Consider the following 26,193-nt stretch of genomic DNA (forward strand, 5'->3'; position numbering starts at 1 on the left):
ACAATTAAAAGTAAGAGACATCAAATTGGAAGCAGAGCTTGGTGACGTAGTTACAAGTTATGATAATTACAGAATATGCTTTCAGTTTATAACTTAATCAGGGTTGGTACATGGGCATAGCCAATTCACTTTGAGATACTGTTTGAGGTTTTTTTTTTAAGAGACTTTTGGAGGATTGTAGGAATATATAGTTTGGTAACGAATTCCAGGTTTTGCCAACGAAGTTGGCAAACAGGGATTCACCAGCAGAGTTATTAGCTTTGTGGGTTTGGACCAGTAGTTGATCGGCTGACCGTAGGGATCTTGGGTTGCTATACGACTTAATAATATTTTTAAGTGAGGGAGTATCCTCAGGGTGGTACAAAATTTTGTGCACTATTAAGAGTTGATTGAATTGAATTAAGCTGGGCAGTTCTAGCCACTCTAGTTGTTTAAGGTTCTGGCAGTGGTGGGTTCTATAGGTGGAGCCAGTGGCGAATCTGGCAATATGATTGCAGCTATGGGACAGTTTACCTAGTTTGGATTTGTTGAGGTTTGAGAGTACAGGCGAGGCATATAAAAGAGTAGATAGTAGGTGTGATCGGGCGATTGCAGTCCTAGCCAGTGGAGTTAAAAATGTCTTGTTTCTATACAGTGATCCAAGCTAATTATTGATGGTCTGTATGATTTTGTTGACCTGTAGGTTAAATTTGAGATTATTGTCTATGATAACCCCTAGTAGTTTGGTGTGATGATCTGGGGAAATAGTGGTACCATTGTTAGATGTGACAGACAATGAAAGTGTGGTAGATCTACTAGTGGGGGAGAAGAGTAGAAGTTTAGTTTTATTGGGGTTCAAAAGTAGGCGTTGGTTGGTGAGCCAGTTCTCGATAGTGTTAAATGTATTTTGGGTTAAGGTTTGCAGTTCGGATGGGGAGGTGGCTGAGCAGATCAGAGTGGAAACATCTGCATATTGAAAGCAGGTAGCTTTAGGGATAGCAGTGTGAAGGTTTTTGATAAAAATAGAGAATCATAGTGGACCTAGTATGGACCCTTGAGGGACACCAAGTGTGAGAGGTAGCTGGCTGGAGAGTTTGCCCTGCCATAGTACCACCTGTTGTCTACCAGTCAGGTAGGACTGGAACCACTGGATAGCAGGCTTGTTGAGGGAAATAGATTTTAGTGAAAAAATGAGATGTTCATGGCTGACCGTGTCAAAGGCTTTTGATGGGTCAAGAAAGAGGGTGGAGGTTAGCCTTTTGTCATTCCTGTTTTGGATGGCAGTAGTAAAGGAAAGGAGGGCTGAAGTGGTGCTGTGGTATGGCCTGAAGCCATGTTGGGAGTTGGATAGTAAGCTATTCTGTGTAAGGTATTGCATTAGTTGTTTATGTACACATTTCTCCATTATTTTGGCTAGTAGGGAAAGAATGGCAATGGGTCTATAGTTGGATATGTCTGAGGAGCCACCTTTATGGAGTGGGATGAAGTGAGATATTTTCCAGAGGGAGGGGATACCGTTTTTGGATAAGGTTCTGTTGATGAGGATAGATATGGGATATGCAATGGCATATGCAGCTATTTGTAGGTACTCTGCAGGGAGGAGGTCAGTAGCTAGGGTGGTAGGTTTTAGATTTTTTAGAAGTGTTTTGATAAAACTAGTAGATATTGGTTGAAAGCTAAATTTGGGGTGATTATTGGGTAGATTAGGCATGTGGTTTAAGTTAGAGGGGGTTAGTTGATTTGCTAGGGATTGGATTGTTTCATTGAAAAAGTTATTAAAGGCACTAGCTATGGTCTCTGGGGAGATATGGGTATAGTTAGCAGGGGTTGGGTGGTGGAATGACCTAGACAAAGTAGTTGATTTAAGCTGATAGATAGATAGATAGATAGATAAATAGATAGATAGATAGATAGATAGATAGATAGATAGATAGATAGATAGATAGATAATGACATGATGTATGATATAATAAAACTATGTGTGTTATAGATAAACGGAGAAATAACTGGGTAGATTTATATAGTCAAACTCCAAACTGCACTGTAAACAGAGTAATTTAAACCTGACAAAAACACACACAACTATAAACCTGTGGATAGCAGTCTAAAAAGAATCCTTTTTCTGAGAGGGAACACCACCCCACAACCTTCAACAAGAGGACTTTACCTCCCATACACATTTATTTAAATGCACTGAGTCCATGGATGCCTAACAATGGAGAAAAGAGAAATGCCCTGCAAGGTTGAAAATGTTCTTATATGTACTGTGATCTCATAGTACAACACAAAAACTGTGGGGAGCTGAGACAGAGAAAATTACAAAAATAATAATTTCAGTAGGATAACTTTCAGCAAATGATATTTCTCATGTATAGAAAGGCTTATGTGTGAATATATATATAAAATATATATGGGTATTGTCTAAAGAATTGAAAGTATGAAATTCTGTTATTTGGTATTACTAACTGACTATAATCCTTAGTGATTTACCAAACAAAACTTTTACGGAGGACAGGACAATAATATGAGGCAGAATTATGGCCATTATGCAAAATCAGGGACAGTTAAGAGCTATGAAGACTAGAGTTATTGTGACAGGCAAGATAGTAAACATTCATGGTTTCAAATCTGTGAAAAAGAGAAAACCAAATATGTTAAACTGTTCCCATATTGTTAAAATGAACCACTGAAGATATCACTGGGGAATTCTATGGTTTTATAGATATAGTAGTATGCAAAAAATATTATTCTGTTCAGTTAGCTTAACTGCAGAGCACAGAAGGAAAATATAACTACAAATTGTGGGAAAGCTGCCACTGTACTTTGGTGGTATGAGAATATGCGCTCTGTGTCTACACAATCAGTTATTTTATTGGCATATTCATTCTGCTTTCATAATCCACCATTCTTTCATTATGTGATTTCCTTAACTTTCAGTAAAGCATATACAAATGATAATACTTTCAGCTGTCTATACCTTTAAAAATGATACTGTTATCTCCTAAGACACTCAATGTTTCTCTACGACCATTAATACATTTCTAATACTTACATGAAGTAGAACTACAGAAATTAAGTAAAACATATGTATTTTAATGCACGTACAACAGTTGTTTTACAGATAGTACTTCTAGTTCTGTATAGTGCATATTTAATAAAGAATATGATTTCTTTACTTAGATTAAAATAATTGTATATATATGTTTTTTTTTTTAGAAACTGACTACTGTGCTTCGGGGGTCCATAGCTGTGAGCAGGAGTGTGTTAACACCGAAGATTCCTACATTTGTAGGTGTCGACGAGGTTTTACTCTTAATACAGATCAGAAGACATGCAGAAGTAAATAATTTAATTTGGTACAATTTTTCTCCACTATAGTGAAGTCTTTTGTGATGTTTTGCTAAGTTCTGATGATTGTGTCCACTGATGTAACTTCATAGCAGCAACACATATGCTAAACCATCAGATACAATACCTTCAAGTATAATTAACTATTCTTTGTTGCATATCTTTAAATGTGAACCAAAAAACTATTTACGTTTCTTTTCTCCCAAGAAACACATCCAGGCAGCCTTCCCTGCATCTGATCAACCCATTGATTCCTCTTGTAGCAGTGAGAAGCAGACCTATTAATCCAAGATCAAGATGTGAGTCCTAAGGGCATTTCTTTCCCTTTTTAGGTATGAGAAACCTTACAAGCCTATTTGCTATCTGAGAAAGTGAGAGTCCAGCATTATAGAGCAGGCCATCCCATGTTCATGTCTCTCAAGTGCCTAACTCCTTCCCACAATGGCTGATGGCTTCCATATAGTTTGCTGCCCCAGGAGGTCTTATGCATACATTTGTACTATGTGTGCAATGTGTGCAGCTCCTGGTCTACATACAGCAGTTACCCACACTGTCGCAACAGCTGTGCCCTGCAATCTCTCAGTACTTTGGTTACTATCAACAGTGCAGCAAACTACACTACCTCCTTCTCCCAGGACAAAGGAGGTGGCATCAGTCATTTATTCATAGCCTCAATACCCCAACCCTTCCACAGCCTCAGCCACTAACTGAGCCCAGCTAATCCCTGTATGCCACAAGGCCAGAGAAAAGAATGCATGTTTTGATTCAACTTCCTTTGTCTACTTCACCTATGTACACAAACACAGACACACACACACACACACACACACACACACACACACACACACACATTCTGTATGGCATACATTGGACAGGAGAGTGAGGAAAGTTGAATTCATAAGTTACAAACACATATTAATTGAACACTATCCCATTTTTTTTCAGAAATTGACTACTGTGCATTAGGTGGCCATGGCTGTGAACATGAGTGTATTAACACTGAAGATTCATATATGTGTAGATGTCAAAGAGGATTCACTCTTAATGTAGACAGAAAGACTTGTAAAAGTAAGTGATTTTATTTGGTATAAAAATCCTTGATCACAACAAACGCTTAGCAGAATGCATTGCTCGACAGTATAAAGTCAGACTTCATTCCTGATATTACAGCAGCATATAGGTGCAGCAGTATGCATTGATGTGTCATAATACTTAGTTATATAGTATGCATGGGGTGCCTTCAACATGTAATCTGCATGCCCTCCCATTGCCTGCATGACATTTTACTAAGATCTTGGATTTCCTCCCATATCATAAAGACATACTGTAAACTGCCTGTGTTTGTGTGTGTGTGTGTGTGTGTGTGTGTGTGTGTGTGTGTGTGTGTGTGTGTGTGTGTGTGTGTGTGTCTGTGTCAAACTCTGGGTCTGCATAATGAGATGGACTAGTGTCTTGCTCAGGACAGGTTCTCTGCCTTACATACACTGGTTGCTGGAATACGTTTTGGCTCCCCTGTTACCCTGAGTAGGATAAAGTGGGTAATGGAAAATGAAAGTAATGAATGATTCTAACTTTAAGTGATACTTATTACCCATTCATAAATATATAGATGTTCCAATTCACAGCATCTGATGCACTGAAGTATTAATCCAAATAAGGCTGCAGTTTTAAATGGCCTAAAGGTGTACAATAGTTTTGTTACTATATCAGTGTAATAGAACAGTTAAAGTATAATTTTGTACAAGACATTAAATACTACAAAATGTCGAGCTGAAACAATGACAAGGCATACATGATGTTGTACTTTAGCCCAAAAAATGACAACAGCAAAGATAATGTTTTGTACACTAAATTCCTAGTTTTTCAGGTGTAAACAGTGTAGATTATAATGTTTGTATGTGAGTGTGTGTATGTGTTTGTGTGCACGCGTGTGTGTGTGTGTGTGTGTGTGTGTGTGTGTGTGTGTGTGTGTGTGTGAGAGCGAGTCAAGAAGCAGCACAATACCTAGATATCAAAGTTTTACCACAGGTCATTCGCTTTATTTGAAAGTACCTTCTGTATAGTCCCATCATTCAAATTGCAATAACTTCTTTACCTAAACTGTTAATACTTGTTAACATGTCTTCATCATCTGACCTACTACATACAGATATATAAGAGGATATCATATAGAAGAATAAATCCCTAATTATACAATGACTGGCCATAAACATTCAAAAACAAGCACGCTGACTGGCTAGCCCAACCAGCGTGCCCATTGTAAATCTGACAGATACCAACGGAAAACGGTCCGGTCACCTGGACGTTTTCCGTTAGTATATCTCCTGATTTTTTTTTTTTTGTGTGTGTATGCGCACAGGTAGCAATGGAGAAAGGAAGATCTCTGTTGCTTTAATCTCGCTATGTTATACATTTAACATAGCGAGATATCTTAAAAAAAGCAACGGAGATCTTCCTTTCTCCGTTGCTTTTTTTAAAGAATTCTTGCTATGTTAAATTCGTTTAACATAGTGAGATAACTTTAAAAAAAGCAACAGAGATCTTCCTTTCTCCATTGCTAACTCTGCACAGTACTGATGTACTGCATAAGTGTGTGAACACGACCCTTACGCATGCGCAGTACATCAGAAATGCCCCAGGATACCAGCAGAAGGGTAGCACGGAAGCATTATACAATGACATTATTTAAGTAAAGTAAGTATTTTTTTCCTTAAAAAATGTCATTGGATCTACCCATGGTTGGCTTTGTTTGGTCACTTGGGCTTCTCCCTCATGACCAAACCAAACCAACCTTGGGTAAATCCAGCATTACCCACACCCATCCGTGGGTTATTGCTTAAATAATTGATTAATTATCTTTAGCCTGTTTATATTGATAGCAGGTGGGTATTAAATAGATAGCTGTATCAGAAGTGATAAACCAGATATTGGAATCATCAAACATTTTGCATTATTATATACAGGCACACAAGAATATTACAGGATAAAAGAGTAAATACCTTATAGCTAGGTGATTATCTTTAGTCTGTTTCCATTGATAGCACATGAATGTTATACAGATAGCTGAATTAGAAGTCAACACTCACCCTTTTACATTACTGCATGCAGATTCACAAGGAGAAAATACTGGGTAAAAGAGTAAATCCCCTAAAAGTTAGGCAATTATTTTATCCTTTTTGCATTCACAGCACATGGATATTATCCATACAACTGACTCAGAACTGATCACCCAACGTGTTACATTAAAAATATGTATATACAAGATGATACTGGGTAAAAAAGAAAATGCCCTCACATTACTTATCCTTACTCTGTTTACATTGACAGCATATGCATATTACTTATGTATTTATTTACTTACTGACTGAATTTGTTATTCAGAGTAAAGCACTGATCAGCTCTGATCAATTTCAGCCTCAGCCTGGGGTTATATAGATAGGTGATTCAGATTCATCACACAATCTATTACATACATATATGCAAAGCAATACTGGGTAGAAAAGTAAATCCCCTAATAACTAGGTAATTACCTGAAGTCTGTTTGCACTGACAACACATGGACATTATATAGACAGCTGAATCAGAACACATCACTCAACGTATTATTCCATACAGATATGCAGGGGGCATAATGGATGGAATACTAAATCCTGGAAGAATTAGTACCTAAAGTCCAGATTTTATAGAGTTTATACATTTCACTGACTGCAAAAAGAACATTTGTTTGGGCATATTTTTTTCCAGCTTGAGAGACTGCATTCCTGTGGTATGTGCTGTAAGCTGGACTTTTGAAGCAACTCTCTCCCAAATAGAAGGAAAGCAGCCCTGTGATGTGTGCAGGTAGCTTTTGTGCATATAGTCCTTTTGATAAGATGATGACTGAGAACCAACTGCTACAGATGATTGCTGCTGGAACTGAGGGGATATTGGCAGCTTCCAAATAGATGACACTGCCAAAGACAATTCCATCAGTGAAACAAGTAACTAGGGAGGATGACCTTGAGGAATGCCTTGTAGACTTTTCATCCTTGTTAATTATGGAAAAAACAAAATATCAGGACTGTAAGAAAGAAAACAAAAGGCACTGTTAGCTATAGCTATTATTACTCCTGAGAAGAAAGCTCACAGGTTTCATAGCTGGACATCGTCTTCTACCAAAATGGAAATTTAAAAGGGCCCACTCTACTTCTTTACATAAGTGGGTGTTTCATACTGACCATATGGATGCTGAAAATGCACTGATACAGTGTTAAGCAATTAAAATTTTTAAACCTGAACAGTCTAGAACTAAGGCGAATCATGTATCAAATACTGATAACAAACAGGAAGCATCAACCATAGACATACTCTGATTTAAATATGGGAAAAGGTCATATATTCATATTTTGTATTGGTAATGGTAACATTGTTTTACCAGTGCAAATGTAATCAATGCAAAAGGATTCTACTGATGTTATTGAGCTTATGGTATATGATAAACTGTTTGCAAGAATTGCTGAGTCAGTCTTCTGAGATTGTAGCACTACAAAGTAAATGAAGTGCAGTATCTTAATTGATGGCAGGGAGCTACAGGGACAATTAGATTCAGGCACTATGGTCATACTTATAAAGATACAATACATCTGTAAAAAAAAATACTCTTACTAAAAAGAAGTTGAAGTAGTCTGCAGTCATGGAGACAGGAAACACTACCTCGTTACTCAAGAAAAAATACAAACTGTGTTTGGAAAGGTAGTTCATTGCATTGCTGTAGTTCTCAATTTAACACTTGATATGTTAATAGAGAAAGATTCCTCCACTTATGTGGAGACAACATGAAAATAATTATTTTGATAGACCACCTTACCGATGTGGAGAGGGAACCCAGCAAGTGAATAAGCCTACAGATACACCTTTACTTAACCTAGAAGAAAAGGTGAGGGGAAGCCACACTTATATGAGTATATGAATCCAACAAATTTGAAGGAATAATGTTAGAAAGCCCTACAAAAAGTTGGCTATGAATACAGAAAGATAAACTGACGCTATTTATTGATATATGTCATCATGCATCTAGGACACTGCAGCTTGCAGAAGAAGCAGCAGAAGAAGAAAGGAATCTACATAATGCAGTATTGCAACCTGAAATTATTACAAAGCATGCAGCCTGAAAAGTGTTGTAGATAGGGAGTAGAAATGACTAGTAGAACTAAAGAGTAGAAATCATTTTCTGAAATGTTGTATTCCAAGGGAATGAAGTTAGGAAGTATACAAAATGCACAGTCTGAGCAAAATTCTAAACTTCTGTCAAGCTTAAACAGAAAGTTCCAGAAATGAAGAATTCCAAACAGAATGTGAGTACTAAGAAGAGATACTTAATCAATAAGATATACTACACTAATGCATTTAAAGAGGAGAAAATAATGCCTGACCAGAGTTCTAAACTCCTTTGTGTTAGTGCAATATGTGAGCTGCAGATATATGTACGTAAAGAAGTAAAATTGAAGACAAATCCTTCACAAACATAAAGCAAGCTAGAGAAGGAAAAATGTTGCATTCACTCATATTTTGACAGAGGGGAAAGCAACCTAGAGAAGAATGAGAAAGTGAGCAGATGGTGTTCAAGCAAAGGGTAAAAAGCTTACATGGACAAAATATTCAATAGAACACTGCAAGAAAGACTCAGCCATGCTATAATCTTCACAGTGTAATTCCTTAAACCTCCTGTACTGGAGGCCCATGGGATATTTACAAATGACCCTTTTAGGACATAGCAGTATTTCGGCTACAAAGACAGTGCTCAGTAACACTGAAACAGAGAGAAGGCTGTATGAAGAAAATAAAAGGAAGAAGGTAGTGTACACTTGCAAACAAGGTAACCATGAACAGAGGCCTAATGATATTCCTATTAATCAAAAGTACAGGAATAATAAAAGAAGAAAGAGTGTACTATACATCAGCATCATAAACAAAAGAAGCAAAAAAGACTAAATAACTTATATACAGCAAGTAACACAAAATAATATTGAGTTGCCTTTCTTGAGAGAAGAATTAGATTCTGAATCCCCAGTACCTATGTTGGTAGGAGAGGAGGTAGTGCATTCTGCATTTTGACAGCCTGATCCTGAGGAAACATCTGAGATGGCTTCCAGGTAAGTTGGATAAACCTTACAAAGATAAATGGGAAAGTGACACTGTGAGCAAAGCAAAGGAAAATGTAGCTAAAGTTGGAGGGAGAGAAGCAGAACAAAATATTCCCACTTTTAACCCTTTATTTATTATACAAAACAAGTAAGGACAGGAATGAAATAATATGTCAACTATTAGTGCCTAAACTTTTCATAACCCTAGTGATGGGTTGAGCACAAGTCATGTGCTATGAGATCACCTAGGAATGAACTAGACTAAAGCATTGATCCTAGCAAAGTTTCAGTGGCCAGGAATAATAAAAGAAGTTGAGAACTTCTGTGCTGGTCACCAAAGCTTCAAAATCCTTTGATTCCAATGCCTATCAAAGAGGTGCAATTAGAATATATTTCTATGGACGCTGTTGGGCCACTGCTAAAATCTAGCAATGGACTTTACTACATTTGGTTACTTGGGACTATGCAGCTAAGTACCTGCAACTATTCCTCTGCATAAGACTAATGCTAACTGTATATAAAGAGAGAGTTAGTGTTATTATTTTCCTGAAAAGGGATACCTAAGGAAATAAGCACTAATCAGGGAAATTAATTTATGTCCATAATAATGCAACAACTTGTGCTAATGCTTTAAGTTTGGTCTATTAAAATAAACTTAGTGTACTATCCACAGACAGATAGTTTAGTGGAGTATTTTAACTGAACAATAAAATCCATACTGAGAATAGTTGTTGAGGAAGATAGTAAAAAACTAGGACTAGTCGATATCATACCTCCCATCTGCCATTCAGTCATTTTGAATTGTTATGTGGCAGTCAACTTCATGTACTGCTAAATATTGCTAGAAAAACTTGGGGAATATTGCCAGAGAAACTTGGGGAAAAATAAGATAAAATTCCATTTAAATTCTAATAGAGCGCTATACAAACTTACCCTCACAAGGGGTATATAATAGAAATGTAAGGATTATGGAATTCAAATCAGAAGACTGGGTGTTAGCTTTGGTCCCCCTCTGCACAAAATGAATTGTCATCTAAATAGAAGGTTCCATTTGAATTATGTAAATGACAGGGTTAAACAAACTGGTTAGAGAAGGCCAGAACAAATGTACCATATCAACATTCTGAAACCATGGAAAGAAGTGTAGACCTCTACACTTAGCTTAATGGTAGAAATTGATAGTTCCAGTGAAGAAAGACAACTAACTATCATGTCTTCAATTTAGGTAGATGAAATGTTATCTGAGACAGAAAAAAGAGATAAGAAGATTCTGTTATGAAACAAAGCCATGTTTTCAGAAGTACCTAGCTGAACAGATGGGATTCAACACCACAATGAGATCACTTTAGGAGAAAAAGTTAACTGAAGTCTTTGAAAATACCAGTCACAGAGGAAGACTTTGCAAGAGGAACTAAACAAAAGAAATGCTTAACATGGGGGTGATAGAAAAATCAAAAATGAGCAGAATGGCCCCACAGTGTCAGTACCAAACACAGATAAAACAATCCAGTTCTGTAATGATTTTATAAAGCAGAGCATCATTTTGAAATTTGACAGTTACCCAATGTCTAGGGTTGATGAACTAATAGAAAGGTTGGGAAAATCAGGATTCATGATCACATTACATCTAACAAAGGGATATTGGCAGATCCCTGCAGCAGCAGAGGCCAGAAAAAAGACAGAAAAATATCAGTTGGCTTATTCTAGTATATTGTCCTTCCTTCTCAACTACGTTACCCCTGCAGCCTTTCAGATATTAATGGGCAGAGTCCTAAAGTCTTATGTTAAAGAATGCCATTGTTTACCAAGGCAATTGTATAATACACTCAGGATTTTGACTCCCATCTAGCTAAGGTACAGGTTGTTTTAGAATCTCTGAGGCATCTAGCTGACTCCTAATGCCTCTAAGAGAAAGTCAGGAATGACAGATATAGAAATACTTAGGTTGTGTTATGATATATAACGAGGGATTATTAGTCACCAGAAGAGAGAAACTGACCTACAAAACATGTACTAAGAAGCAAGTGAAAGCATTCTTGGGGTTAGCAGGGTACTCTTAAATGTGTGTACTCCATTTTGTATTCACTAGCATGCTCTTACAAATCTGACTAAAGGGAACATGGCCCCTTAAAATAAAGTGGACACCAGGAGCAGACAATGCCTTTAAGAAGTTAAAGGAAATATTCTGTCTTAGCACTCCAGATTTTAGCAGGCCATTTATAGTTTATAGTGATGCATCAGAGGTAGGCCTACAGGCAACATTATCACAGTTTTTATATGGGGAAGTACATCCTATACATTTTCTGTGTCATACGTCAATTAGCGCAGAAACCAAATATTCCATTATTGAGAGGAAATGTTTGGTGATTAAGTAGGTGATATTTTTAGTAAAACACTGTCTTCAAAGCCAGGAGTTCACATTAGTGACAGACCATTTCTCCTGAGGTGATTAAATCAACAATAAGCTGTAAACATGGATCTGTGTAGGTGAGTTCTTTCCTAAAAATAGTCTTTCGGCTTTTCCCGGTTAGTGGTCACCATAGCGGAACTCCGGTCCGCTCATGATTGGCAGTGGATTGTTACTGTGCCTAGTTGCCAGCCCGACACCCAACCTTCAAAGAAGGCATGCCCATTCATGCTCGCACCTACCTTCATATCTTTAGCGTCACTCGACTGCGGGGAGCACATGCAGACTAAACACAGAAGGTGCTCCAGCCGAGAATCGAACAGGAAAACCTCTTGCTGTGAGGCGACAACGCTAACTGATGCACCACTGCGGCCATTTTGAGTTCTTTCCTGACAGCCACTAAGATTTGCAATACAGCATATATCTGTCTCAACCTGCCACAATGTAAATGGCCTATTTAACACTCACAACCCATCTAGTGGGCCTGAAATTGAAGGTTTGAAGCTGGGTGGGGTCAATATATATAGTGTGGTGGTTTTGGCTGAGTAGTATGTCAAAATGATGTGAAACAAATGCTGTTGTAAATTAGTGTGTGCAAATGGTTGTGCTGATGTTTTTTAAGTAAAACTGTTTAAATAGACCTGTTCTGTAAGAAAGGCATAAACTTTATTGTATTAGTTAGACTGTCATATATCCTATTATTTACCCATAATACCCTCAAACAACGTTTTTTTTATTTTGCCTATACTCTATCTGCGCCTTTTATTGAATCATTTTTCATATTATTAAATCTGTTGCATATGGAAAGTCCATTTCTTTTATCCACTGTTTCTTGATCAAAATATGTTTTCCTACCATTTTTTATATCAGCTTACAGCCTCCATTACTAGTATAGTGTATACCCTAGTATGATAATGTTTACAGATGGATTTGCCTTTTGTTCAAACATATAATACTCTCATTTATATGCAAATATATTTGAGGGGATTCTCCTACAAGAGCAGTGATAACAAACATAAAAGCAAAGAGAGTAGCAAATACATTCTCCTGTTGAAGTGGGGAATAATTTAACCTTTGTAAAGTAATCTTCTCACAGCATACCTGAAGTGATGCATAAAGTTTTTGTTGTGGCACTTTAAGAAGGATCTGGACTGTATGAGCCATACAACATGGCAAAGGTACGTCATATTAGAATGACTGAATAAACTGCAAATGTATTGCCTAGAAGACAGAAAATAATTGTGTGAAGAGGGTGATATGTCTGAGACGTATAGTATTTGAAAGGAATACACAAGTCTCAAACAGTAGAGATCTCTCAGTTAAAAAGGGGCAATAAAAAGAGAGTGGAACATAAACAAAAATAAAAAGGATTTTGGCTGGAGACAAGAAAACAAATCTTTCTGCAAGGGGTGCTAGAACAGTGCAAACTTCTGCCATATAATGCAGCAGACTGCAATATAGTAGACAGTTTCTAGACAGCATGCAACAAAATGTTAACCCTACACAGTGAAACACAGTGAGAGGATTAGTAGTGAGTAGTAAATGGTGGGGGACAGTAGACTATTTCTATAGTTATATTTTATTTTTACATGTCATGGTCCTCTAATTTATCTGAACAAAAAGTTCAAATAAGTTGCCACCATGTGCATTTATAATTGATGATATTGTCAGTGATATTTTGTTTGTTTGTTGTTCATTACAGAAATAGACTACTGTGCATTGGGCAATCATGGCTGTGAGCATGAATGCGTTAACACTGAAAACTTCCACGTATGTCGTTGTGACAAAGGGTACACACTCAACCCCGATGGGAAAACCTGTAGAAGTAAGTATCACTAATAAAGGAAACAAATACCATCCATTTATGCTCTTAGCACCACTGAACATTTTCTTCACTGTGTTGTTAATGAAAAGTTGTGTTTTGTGAATCATTTGGATTCTGTGGCAGCCCATCATAAACCATGTTTTCAGAAACTTGTCAGTCACAAGAAAGTTATTGACAGTTTCATTTTCTACAGTGACTGCCCTCCATTGGCATAGCTAGGGTGGGGTGAGCGGGGCAACTGCCTTGGGTGCAAATTGTTGGAGGGGGTATGATCAGTCGATCCAGATCTCTTTAATGTAATACCAGCTTTTTAAAGTCGGTATTGCATTTATAGTCAAAACCTGAGCACTGTAGTACTCGATGCTTGGTCTAAACTACAGAAACTACATTGTAGCAAGTGGTTTGCTATAGTTTAAAAGTAAAAAAAAAAAATCTCTTTTTTTAACTAAAATCTGAGCACTGTAGCACTCCATGTAGGCAGAGTATAAATTGTAGCAACTTCTTGTAGCAAGCAGTTTTCTACAGTTTAAAATATTTTTTTAACTAAAACCTGAGTGCTCTAGTGCTCCATGTAAGCAGGGTATGATCTGATAAACTGTAGCAACTGTTTGTTAAATTTTAAGCAAGCAGGTTTCTACAGTTTAAAAGTAGAAACTATATATATACATATATATATATATATATATATATATATATATATATATATATATATATATACACACATATATATATATTTAATAAAATGTGAGAAAAATAGTCGGGCCAGTACTAGAACTGAATGCCTGGAGCAGGGGGACAGGGGGGCATGTATGCCGTAGAAGGAACGCCTGCTGAAGACCTGAGGATTAGGGCACTGGTTCATGGTACTGTCACAGAGTGCTGGTTGAGCCAGCTGTACTTCTATTGCACCCCCATACGTATGCAAAGGCCTTTGTTCCTGCACCACCATGCTTCATATATTCAACTCTGAGGTTGTTGTACTTCCGGGCAGTAACAAATTGCAGAAACCACTATTTCATTTGACAAACGAACATTTAATCCAAGTGCATTTTACTGAACACTTACTTTCATATTGCTGGATAGATGCCAATCAGCCATATTGGCTAAGGACTTCATACTTTGTGTAACAAAATAAAAAAAGTATACTTATGTACTATAAAAAGAAAACACCAGTACAAATAAAACTACTTCAAGCAGTCTGCATTGTTAAGTATTAATTACTTTGTCTTATGCTGGGTATCATGTGTTAATGAAAGGAAAGTTAAAGACCATTACATCCAGACATCCAAAATGCATGTATGTCTCTCAGTTCTAGATTTTGTTCACTTCATTTCAGTATTTTCTACCAGTAAGTAAGGAAGACATGAAGTAAATTATTTTACTTCCAGGTGTATTGGGGAGAGAGTACACAATAAATAGTACTTACATGATACACAACAAGAATAACAATATGTAAACACAATGTGGAGAGCAAACTGAAAGGAAACATTACAGATTAAAAAAGCAGCCAGACAGCCATCTAGATGGTGCAGTTCATTCTTCTGTCTGCAATGGCAGAGACCCAAGTTTGGTTCTAGAGTCACTTTGCATGTTGCTAGGTGCTGCAATAGGGTCAAGTGGACAGAACACCCAATGGTAGCTTTCCCTTCATTTGAGAAAAATATGGGTAGGTGTGTCCTTTCCATGAGGACTATGACTGATTATGCTTCAACCCATAATGGTTGTTGGACAACACAGGTAGCCTGAAGGACTGCAAATATATCTGATTATTTTAAGTACATTGCTAGTGTGGTGGTGTACACTGATATATTTCAGCCATTTGTTTCACCTAGAAAGCAAAGAAATTGGTTAAAATTGAAATGGTTTCACTAATCCTCTGCTAAGTAAAAGTTTTCAATTTCAGGCTGAGCTACATCCATTTTGCCCCTTGTTCACAGTACTGTTTAGAGCAAACCCATGAGAGCTAATCAGTACCTCTTTTGCGGACACTGGAAGGTGAAGAAAATAAATATTGAGTTAGACTTTAATCAGATAATCTTCACAGAAGCAAGAGGCTCAGCAAACAGTAGAACTAGAGCTCAAGAGCTATGTGACCTCATGGATGAAAGTCGTATAAAAATACTGTGCAAGAAATGCTCATGATTACAGCAAAGCCACTGAGAAACACAGCCAAATAAGTGAAATTCTGAAAGTGTAGAAAAACAAGCCACATCATGGTACTAACTATACCAATGGAAAAAAGGAGGCTGTGCGAATGTACAGGTAATACAGTGTGATGGATGGAGATAACTGAGTGAGCAGGTTAAAAGAGATTTGTGTATAACAGAGGTAATGACTAGAGGAGAAATTCACTGAGGATGAATGAGGCTGAATATATTGTTAATCTGGATAGGAGAAATTCAGTGAGGATGAATGAAGCTTATTATAGTGATAAACTGGATGAAAACAGAGGATTTTAGAAGCAGAATGATGTGATGGGGATGGGCAAAGGTGACAAAGGGAATGTGACAGCAGGAACAGAGGAAGAGAATGAAATAATTGGAGCAATGAAGAAGGTAAGAGCAGGAGAGGATAGAAGGGAGAAGGAGTCAGGCAGAACTAATGGGAGAGAGAGTACTGTGAAAGCAGGCAGAGGAAAACAAAGAGGCAAAATGCTGTGAATAGAGGAAGAATGAAACATTCAGAGATGTAGCATATGGCATGAGGGAGTTCACTCACTGTTTGTAGAAAAGCAGTAGAAGCCGGGTTGACCAGTAAAAATGAATAAAAGAGAAAGATCCAAAGTTTCTAGTTCAGTCTGTCAGGCTTAAAATCAAAACTGAGAAAACGCTAGGTGCATACAGCTTCCAGGCATTAATGAATGAGTCTCCCTGAAACCCCACCTGAAGCTACGCCCTTTGAAGCATTACATACGTTGTTTTATGCTGCATTTTTTGTATAATTTTTTTAAATATGTTTTCAATGAATTTTGAATACATTTTGAATTTTGTGAGGTGTAGAATTATTGAGGTTAAGATTTATTTCTTATACAAAAAGGTTTTTACAATGTTTGTAAGCATCATTACCAATAGGTTTTTATACTAGAGTCACTGTTTTTTTAAATGATGATTGATGTCTTAATCAGTTCTTTTTTTTCTGATTGGCTTCATTGCATTTAAATACAAATGGTTTGACTGTTAGGATTTATGTTTGAAGAAGCTACCTGGCAGGTAGCGAAAGCACTTACCTTTTGTGCCTGTTTTATTGTTTTGGTAGCCTTTTAAGTCTATTTATTAAAATTTCACTTACTTCACTGTAGTGTGCACCTAGCATTTTCTCAGTTTTTCTTTTTGGTGCCTGTTGCTGCACTTTACCGACCACAAGAAACTTTGTTTCAAAGAATTAAAATCAAAATTTAATGAGTTTGTCAAATAAAGTTACTACATTTTCTCTGACAACAGTGTCTTACCTTTTTGTGGGTGTCATGCTTCAAAAGTGGTAAATTCCTTGGTTTAATTTATAAGCCTGCTCTATATAAGAATTATTCTGACAACCATTTATCAATAATCTTGAACTTCACATAACTTTATTTTATTTACATCTTGATCACCATGTGTAAACTGTGGAGAAAAGGAGGAATGAACAGAAAATATATCACACAGGAGAATCCAAACAATGAAATCAATCAACTCAAAACCCAACAATGAAATCAATAGTGTGAAATATAAAATAAAGTCACAATGATTGGCTAAGGAAAATATATCAAACGGAGATGCATTCTAAAAAGTTCTGGTAACATACACAAATTATTGTCCTTTACATATACACTGATCAAAAGGTTAATGTTTACATTCTTACGTTCATAGGTAAGCACTAGGCTATCTGCCCAAGGGCATTTATAAGCCTAGCTAGAATGTGTTGGCTTTCGCCACCCCCTTAGATTAGCTCCCTGTGCCTCTGTCCAGCAGAGCCATTAGTTCCCTGCGCCACTGTCCAGCAGAGCCACTGCAGTGACCCCAGGGGTAAATTTTCTGTTTCCCATCCACCCGTCAAGGTTTCTCTTGAAGAGTGTTAGTGAGGGGCTCTGCCTGATGTATATTGGAATCCTGTTCCAAAGCATGGGGAGTCTCTGGGACAGGAATCTATCCCTCCAGCATGTCCTATTTATCGTTGTGGTGAGGTTTATATCTCTAGAGCGTGTGGCTCTCCGGGATTTGTTTTTTTTTTAGGTGGAGCATGTCCATCATTTCTGGGTTGGACATGGCCTTGTATGTTAGGCAGAGATCACCTCTGAGTAAGCGGTATGCAGCTGAGTACAGCTGGAGTTTCTTGAGTCGGGCTGCATAGGGCATCTGTTTGAGGCCAGTAATCCTCTTGGTGAGATACTTTTCTGGTCTTTCCAGCTGTTGCAGGTGTCTTGTAAGGTACATCCCAAATGGGGCGTTGTATTCTATGATGGGTCTAATGAGTGTTGAGTAGAGAGGCACAATAACCTCTTTTGTTCTAGATGCGAACCCTTTTGTGATTAGGTGGGCCACATAGAAGGATTTTCTAACCACCTTGGCAATATGATTATCAAAGGAGAGATTACTATCTACTTGGGTCCCCAGACCTCTTATTACAATTTCTGTATTTAGGGGACTACCACCTATGTGGTAGTTCACAGGTACTTTGTTTTTTCCAAAGGGGATGACTATGCACTTTTTGGCATTTAGCTTGAGGCCATGATTTTGACACCAGGTATCCGTCTCAGTGAGACCCATCTGGAGGGTGTTTGTATCCGCTGGAGAATCAATTATGGCCCCTAGTTTGCAGTCATCTGTGAACATGGTCAGCCATAGTCCTCCTACGCTTGCCTGTACCTCTGAGAAGTATATACCAAACAGGAGGGGTCATAGGACTGAGCCCTGGGGGACGCCACTTGTAACCAGTTTAGAGCTGGACGTAGAGCATGCAACTCTCACCATGTGGATTCTATCCATGAGCCAGCTGGCAACCCATCTCGTGATGTAGGGGTTTATGTTCAAGCTGGTGAGCTTGTCTATAATACTAGAATGGGGAATGGTGTCGAAAGCCTATGCAAGGTCTAGGTAGGCTGTGTGGACCTCCTTTCCCTCATCTAATGCCTTGGTAACCATCTCAAAGAAGTCCACCAGGTTTAGGAGGCTTGATCTGCCCTTAACAAAGCCAAACTAGGTAGGGTCCAAGGTTTGGTGGGTCCCAATGTCTCTGTTAATGAGTTCCATGATAATGCGTTCCATAGCCTTGCAGACCAGGCTAGTCAGGCTTATAGGGCGATAGTTCCCAGGGTCCATTGTGGCTCCACCTTTGTGGAGCGGAATAACTGTTGCTGTGTGCCACTCTGTGGGTATGTAGCTTGTAGAGAGGCTGAGTCTGAACAGTGTGTTTAGGTGAGGGGTTGGTTCATTTTGGAGCTCTTGTAAGACACAGCCTGAGACACCGTCCAGTCCCATTGAAGCTGTGTTTTTGGCTTTGGATAGGGCTGTTTTAACCTGTGTGTCTGTGATTGATGGGGCCCTACATTCTTCTGGTATGGTTATGGGCCCTTTAGGGGGTGAGAGGGGGGTGAAGTTTGCACTAAACCTGTCTGCCAGAATGTTGGCAATATCAGTCGGTTCAGTGCATTTTGTGGCATTCTGCACTAACTCAGAGCAGATCTGAGAGTTTCCACTTAGGTTCTTGACATAGCTAAAGAACACTTTATGGTTATCTTTGGAGTCATTGGCAATTTTTCTTTTGAAACTAGCCTTGGATGATTTAATGAGCGATCGTAGTTTCTTGCTGATGCTGATCAGAGATGTCTTTCTTTCTTGGGATTTTACTCTTTTCTGCACTAGTTTCCTCCTTCTGTTGTATAGCTTGTTTATGGCAGGGGTCCACCAGACTGGTTTCCTTTTCTTGGAGGAGTGAGTCTTGGTTTTACTTGGGATAGCATGATCCATGCATTCCTGCAGATGCTCATAGAGTGCCTTTGTAAAGGTTTCAGCAGCTTGGACAGCATTGTCCTTTAGCATGGGGACTGTGAACCTTTCCACCTCGGTCTTAAGTAACGTGAAGTTTTGCTTTTGAAAAGTTTTTCATGGTGGTTTCCTTGATTGAGGGTGGGGGTAGAATGTGGATATCCAGAGTGATTATTCTATGGTCTGATCTAACCAGCGAGGGGTTGACCTCTGGTGTGGGACACCAGTCGCCCATGTTGGTGATGACCAGGTCCAATATGTTGCTTCCTCTAGTGGGGGTGTTGACCAGTTGATCCAGGGCATTCGAGTTTATAAATTCTAGGAAGTGTTGGGCAAGGGAGTTAGTACTTGAGTAGCTCTCCCAGTTTATGTTTGGGTAATTTAAATCACCCAGTATTAGGGTGTTTGGTAGGACCTTCATATTTCCCAGTGTCTCCAGAAATACGGAATGGGGGTCCTGGGCCATGGTGGGTGATCTGTAGCAAGCTACAATTTGGATTGCAGTTTTGCCCATTGTTAGTTGTACATGGATGATCTCTGATGCATTGTGCTGTGCCACTGACCTGTAGGTGTGGGTATCCCTGATGAATATGGATACACCCCCACCTTTTGTGTTTCGGTCCTGGTTCTGTGGCCGAAAGGTATGGTATGAGTTATAGCCTAGTAGTGTTGGGGTGCTCTCAGGAGCCTTAAACCAGGTTTCTGTTACTGCACAGATGCCGATGTTCTCCATACTGAGGAGTGCCTTGAGTGTGTCTATTTTGAGGTTTAGGCTTCTGGCGTTGAGTAGCATTACCCACAGTTTTTGGTTACTTGTGCTATTTATGGTGGTGGGTTTGTCTTTTGAGCCTTGCCTAAAAAAGGCACTATGGGAGTGGCAAGAGCCTTGGCCAGTATTCGAAAGCCTAAGGGTGACAGGTGCAAGCCATCTCTTGCAAAGCAACATGGCTTGTCGAGCATGTCATCCCAGGTGGACAGATACTGGATCCTCTTTGAATGACACCAGAAACTTAGCCGATTGTTGAAATTGATAATTTTTTCTTTATACTGTGGCATCATTCTTGGTGAGGGCAGGATGCTACTTAGGGTCAGGGTCATACCGGCCTGGGCTACATGATCAGAGAGCTCTTCCATGTCTCTTTTCATGTAGTCCAGGGAGGTGCGTCTCAGGTCATTCACACCAGCATGGACAATGACAGAGTCATATTTGTACTTGTTCTGGAGTGACCTGAGTGCTTCTGTTATGTGGCGGATTCTGGCACCCGACAGGCAGCTAACTGTAACCTTCTCCTTGTCCAGCCTAGTTATTGGGACATCAGTGTGCCTGACTATAGAGTCACCTATTACTAGTGTGTTGGGTATGTTATTTTGCGTTAATAGCTGTGATTGCGTGGCACACTGATTATGTGAAGTATGTGTTTCATGGTTGGCGATGGGGTGTGGAGGTTGCTTGGATGTCTGCTTTGGAGGTCTCTCTTGTTTTTACAGATTTTTATTTAGAGCCTCCAAGTATGTTTTCATGTATTCATGTGTGTTATTTGCCGGTGTTGGTTTATTAGGTCTATGTGAGACTAGTGGTGTGTTGCAAGTATTACCCTTCTCCTCTTGACTGTCAGTTCCAGTCTTGGGTTGAGAGAACTTTGCCTCCAATTTGGCTGTATAATTGCATCTCTCTCATATATTAGTGTTTGGTGGTAGGAGGTGAGGGCTGTCTGTGTACATGAGGCAGTTGTAACATTGCCTCAAAATGCCCAGATTCACCAGTTGGACTGGAGAGTACACTGGAAACTGCCCTTTGGACATGCCTGAATAGGTAGAGTAAGCTGTTTTTCTGATTGGTTGGTGGGGACGAATAGAGAGCCTTGTCCTTCTGGACAGTATAGGGGGGGGTCTAGTGCTAGGGTTAATTAGTGCTTGCTATGAGTTTTAAGCAAGTGCTTGACTGTGAAATGAATGGTTTGAGTGCTAAAGTTGAAGGTTTGTCTAGTTCCAAGGGATAAATTGAAGAGTAGACTTCGTGGAGCCGAGAATAGTTTAACTTTAGCTAAACTGTGCTGCCTGGTGTGCAAAACCGCACAAATGCAGTTTTTATAGCAGGGAAGTGAAAGAGAGAGAAATTAGCCCAAAATGGCCGATAAACTACTAACTTCTGGGCTGAAACCACTCCTCCAGGAACAGATAGGCTGCTCAAATCTCCCCTCTCTCACAGGTGAACAGAGAAACTTCCTTCTATCCAAGTAAGGTATGGGCAACACAGAAACTTGTAACACAACCCTGGATTCAGCAATAACCTGAAAACTTGACTATACTAGTTCAGAAAGTCGTGAAAAAGTATATCTTTTTGTTTTGTTTTTTTTTTTTTGTTTGTTTGTTTTTCAGAAAATAGAGCAGATACAATCAAAATTAGCCCAAAATGGCCAATAAACTACTAATGTCTGGGCTGAAACCACTCCTCCAGGGACAGCTAGGCTGCTCAAAGCTCCCCTCTCTCACAGGTGAACAGAGAAACTTCCTTCTATCCAAGTAAGGTATGGGCAACACAGACACTTGTAACAGCCCTGGATTCAGCAATAACCTGAAAACTGGACTATACTAGTTCAGAAAGGCGGGTAACAAGTATATATATATATATATATATATATATATATATATATATATATATATATATATATATATATATTTTTTTTTTTTTCCGAAAATAGAGTAGATACAATCAAAACACTTTAAATGCACAGAAAAGGCTATCGCACTTTAGTGTGCAGCCTACAACAATTAAACAGATTATTTAAACACAAAAATGACTTAATTCAAGTGCTGGCAGCAAATAAGTACAATATGTAGCAATGACAAACTTTTAAATCACAGATTCACTAAAAAAAAAAAACTGGCGTTTTAGGTGGAATTAAGACAGTAAGAAAAGCAGAAAAATGATACTTAATCACTCTAAAGTCACTTTTTTGTCTCTCTGCTGCTGTAGACTCTGCAGAATACCTGGAAGGCACTTGCTGAGCGGAATACAAGCACAAAAACTGCGCAAATGCGGTTTTTATAGCAGGGAAGTGAAAGAGATAGAAATTAGCCCAAAATGGCCAATAAACTACTAACGTCTGGGCTGAAACCACGCCTCCAGGGACAGATAGGCTGCTCAAAGCTCCCCTCTCTCACAGGTGAACTGAGAAACTTCCTTCTATCCAAGTAAGGTATGGGCAACACAGAAACTTGTAACACAGCCCTGGATTCAGCAGTGACCTGAAAACTGGACTATACTACTTCAGAAAGGTGGGAAACAAGTATATATTTTTTTTTTTTTTTTTTTCAGAAAATAGAGCAGATACAATCAAAACAGCACTTTAAATACACAGAAAAGGCTATCACACTTTACTGTGTAGCCTACAACAGTTAAAAAGATTATTTAAACACAAAAATTACTTAATTCAAGGCAGGCAGCAAATAAGTACAATATGTAGCAATAACAAACTTTTTAAATCACAGAAATGCTAAAAAAATGGTGTTTTAGGTGGAATTAGTTAAGACAGAAAGAAAAGCAGAAAAATTATACTTAATCACTCCAAACTATCTTTTGTCTCTCTGCTGCTGTAGACAGCTTGATTATAGGAAGATTGCTGTTTGTTGTAAACCAGAGACACAGAGTAATAAAAATAATCTGTTGTTTTCTCTGGATGTTTGACCTCATAATTAGTATAATTAAGTTGCAGGGATAGCAGGGCACTGCACCTCATGGATTCATTACATCTAATCATGTGCTCATCAAGTTGTAATGCACCTCATCAAGCCTCACTCTAAAATAAATAAAGCAAGCATTCCTGCAAGATGGCCTTCACACACCCTGTGGGGGACTTTAATCCATATCCCTCTTACTTAAATATGACAGCACAGGGTCACAATGACACTGGAGAAAGGGAAAACTTTCAGAGAGCAGTGTTCCCCCATAAAATTAATGACAAGTTATTTTGTGGTCAAACTCTCATCTTTAAGTACATTAAAGCCATTGTTTTGACTGCCTTCTGTGTGAGCATGAAGAGCACACAACATAAAAAAATCAATTCTATTCCTTAAAGTGCACCACATAGAAAGTATATACAAGCTATCCATTACTGACAAATTTACTGGCAATCTGATGAATTTCACCCACAAGGAAAATATCATCTGGGCAAAATCTGTGTCTTCACACCTAAGGTCAATACTGGATTATGTGTACCTTTGGCTCTGAGCAGTCTCCCTCCTCCCACACTCACCTTTTTCTTGGAACCATGTATAAATGCACCTTTCTTTGGATTCATCTTTCTGAGTGGAGCTGTGTGGTACAGACAACTATTCTATCAGCAGCCCCATTAGAAGATGGAATCATAACAGGGGAATCTGGGCTGCTGGTGTCTGTATGAGAAGGAGACACACAGATGGAAATAGGAATTGTCTTCCCTTTTTCATTAATAGAATCAGGAATGAGGTGGAAAGTCTAAGGTTGGGGTAGGTAAGTATGTTAATGATGGGAGTTTGCTGTATTTTCAAGGGTAAATTTAGAATTAGTACCTCTGTATGCAGGGCAACAGTTACAAGAAAGGTATCAGGTGTAGAGTTTTCTGCCCAGTGAAGTCAGGGATGGGTGCTCTATCTTGGGAAATTTATATTACTGTTCATAATCCAAGAGAGTAAATGATAACCCTCTTATAATTGAGAGGCTCCATATGGCATGGTTTAGGGAGACTGGTGAGTGGGAATTGATAAATGTACCCATTACATTGAAGGGGCTCTGTAGACCTACACTTATAGGCTCGGATTACTTATTGGGTACAGGATGGGTAGGTGCCAAAGGGCCATGGTGGTGCAGCGGTTAGCGTTGTCGCCTCACAGGAGGAGGTTCTCCGGTTCAATTCTCGGCTGGAGCGCCTTCTGTGTGGAGTCTTCATGTCCTCCCCATGGTCAAGTGACATTTAAAGACATGTAGGTGAATGGGTGTGCCTTTTTTTGAAGGCACGCCCATTCACGCATGCACCTACTTGCATGCGTGAATGGGTATGCCTTCTTTGAAGGTTGGGCATTGGGCTGGCACCTTGACACTGTAAAAATCCACTGCCAATCATTAGCAGATCAGAGTTCCACTGTGGCAACCCCTAAATGGGAAAAGCTGAAAGACATTAGTTTTAGGATGGGTAGGTGCCTCTGTGTACAGGCTCTTTGGTGGTAAGAGAGTGGCATATATTGCATTTTTTTTCTCTTATTTATTTCATTTGTTTCATTTTGAGGGTAGGGGAATGATCTAATTATGGTAGTGTGGCAGACAAAAGATGTGGAACCTAAAGGAGGTGGTTGAATATTGGGGAAGGTGTGAGCATGGTTGAGGTAAAGATTAGCTGGGCCACACTTGAGAGGGTGAGAGAACAGAAAGGAATCCTAATGGCATACTTATGAAACTACAGGATGACAAGATTAGTGGTGGTAGGGCAGATAATGGGTGACATGCTCATTGGGTAAGGAAGAAATTGAAACTTCTTCCTTGGAATGTAGGAGAGCAGACTAATTAACTATTATCTCTCACCATGAAAGATATAAGGAAACGGCAGAGAACTGGCACCCAGAACAGTTCACATGTGTCCCATCTTCCATGCAATGAGGGGCAACAACGGTACCTTATTCACATTTGCATTTGCAGGATGGATGGCAAACTGAAAGTATAGGTGCTATATTTTTTCCAGTGGCACTTTAAGGTATGAAACATGGCAGTCCTCCATTCCTGCCTGTGCTGTTGAGAATGTATTCCGTTCAGTGATAGTTAAATATAGGATGGAATGCCCACACCCCTAACATTCTTGGCTGCCTGCCCGTGTGCAGAGCTGCCCACAGGTGCTCAGGCATGTGTATGGCATCATGTAGAAATCACAGTGTTTATCAGGTTTGCCCATCATGTAAACTGAATAACTGAGAAACAATAATGATTTGAGCCCTAACTAGCACAATCATCTGGCTTAGGGAAGTGAAGTTACATGATACAAGTACTCATTGCTCTATGGAAGTAAATAGTGGCAAGCAAGGTTGAAGTCTGAATCCTGCTAAAGGTGTTTTCCAGAAGAATACCGTTTTTCCAGAAAAGATAACTGATTAAATAAGGTACATGTTACTTTTCCCACAACTGTTTCTTTGTACCATGTTAGCTTTGTGTCTGCTCATTACTCTAAAGCCTGAACGGGATATAATTTGTCAGTACTTGTACATTTGTTGTTTACAAGTATATTAAGGGTAGCACTGCAAGGATACTGAGTGTAGTAGTATGCAGGGTTGTTAGGGCAGATGGTAGACACACCCTTGAGCTCATAGAGAGTAATATTCGATACTTCTGTAGTGTTGTGTATCTTATACGTATACAAGTAGGTTCAAAATTTTAACATTGCAATTGTATTGGTCAGGTGGTGGTGGTGTTTAGTTGCAGTTATGTGATTGTGTTGTTGACAAATATGTGCTCAGTACAAAATACATATCTGGCATTTACTTAAAGATTGTGGATTCAGCTATCTCACTATCGGGCGCAATTGCAGT

At 38.9% G+C, this 26,193-nt stretch overlaps 1 protein-coding gene across 1 annotated transcript in view; it reads left to right on the top strand.

Annotated features, from left to right (window-relative positions):
- Positions 1-26,193, top strand: part of MATN2 (matrilin 2) — a 658,816-nt gene that overhangs the window by 413,571 nt on the left and 219,052 nt on the right. Inside the window, exons 7-9 of the mRNA XM_044065933.1 lie at positions 3,196-3,318; positions 4,273-4,395; positions 13,559-13,681. Of these exons, the coding sequence (XP_043921868.1) occupies positions 3,196-3,318; positions 4,273-4,395; positions 13,559-13,681 (369 nt within the window). The remainder of the gene's footprint in view (positions 1-3,195; positions 3,319-4,272; positions 4,396-13,558; positions 13,682-26,193) is intronic.

This window comes from Protopterus annectens, chromosome 3.part0 (genome assembly GCF_019279795.1).
Source record: "Protopterus annectens isolate FY-2018-M chromosome 3.part0, PAN1.0, whole genome shotgun sequence".
Classification (NCBI taxonomy): domain Eukaryota; kingdom Metazoa; phylum Chordata; order Ceratodontiformes; family Protopteridae; genus Protopterus; species Protopterus annectens.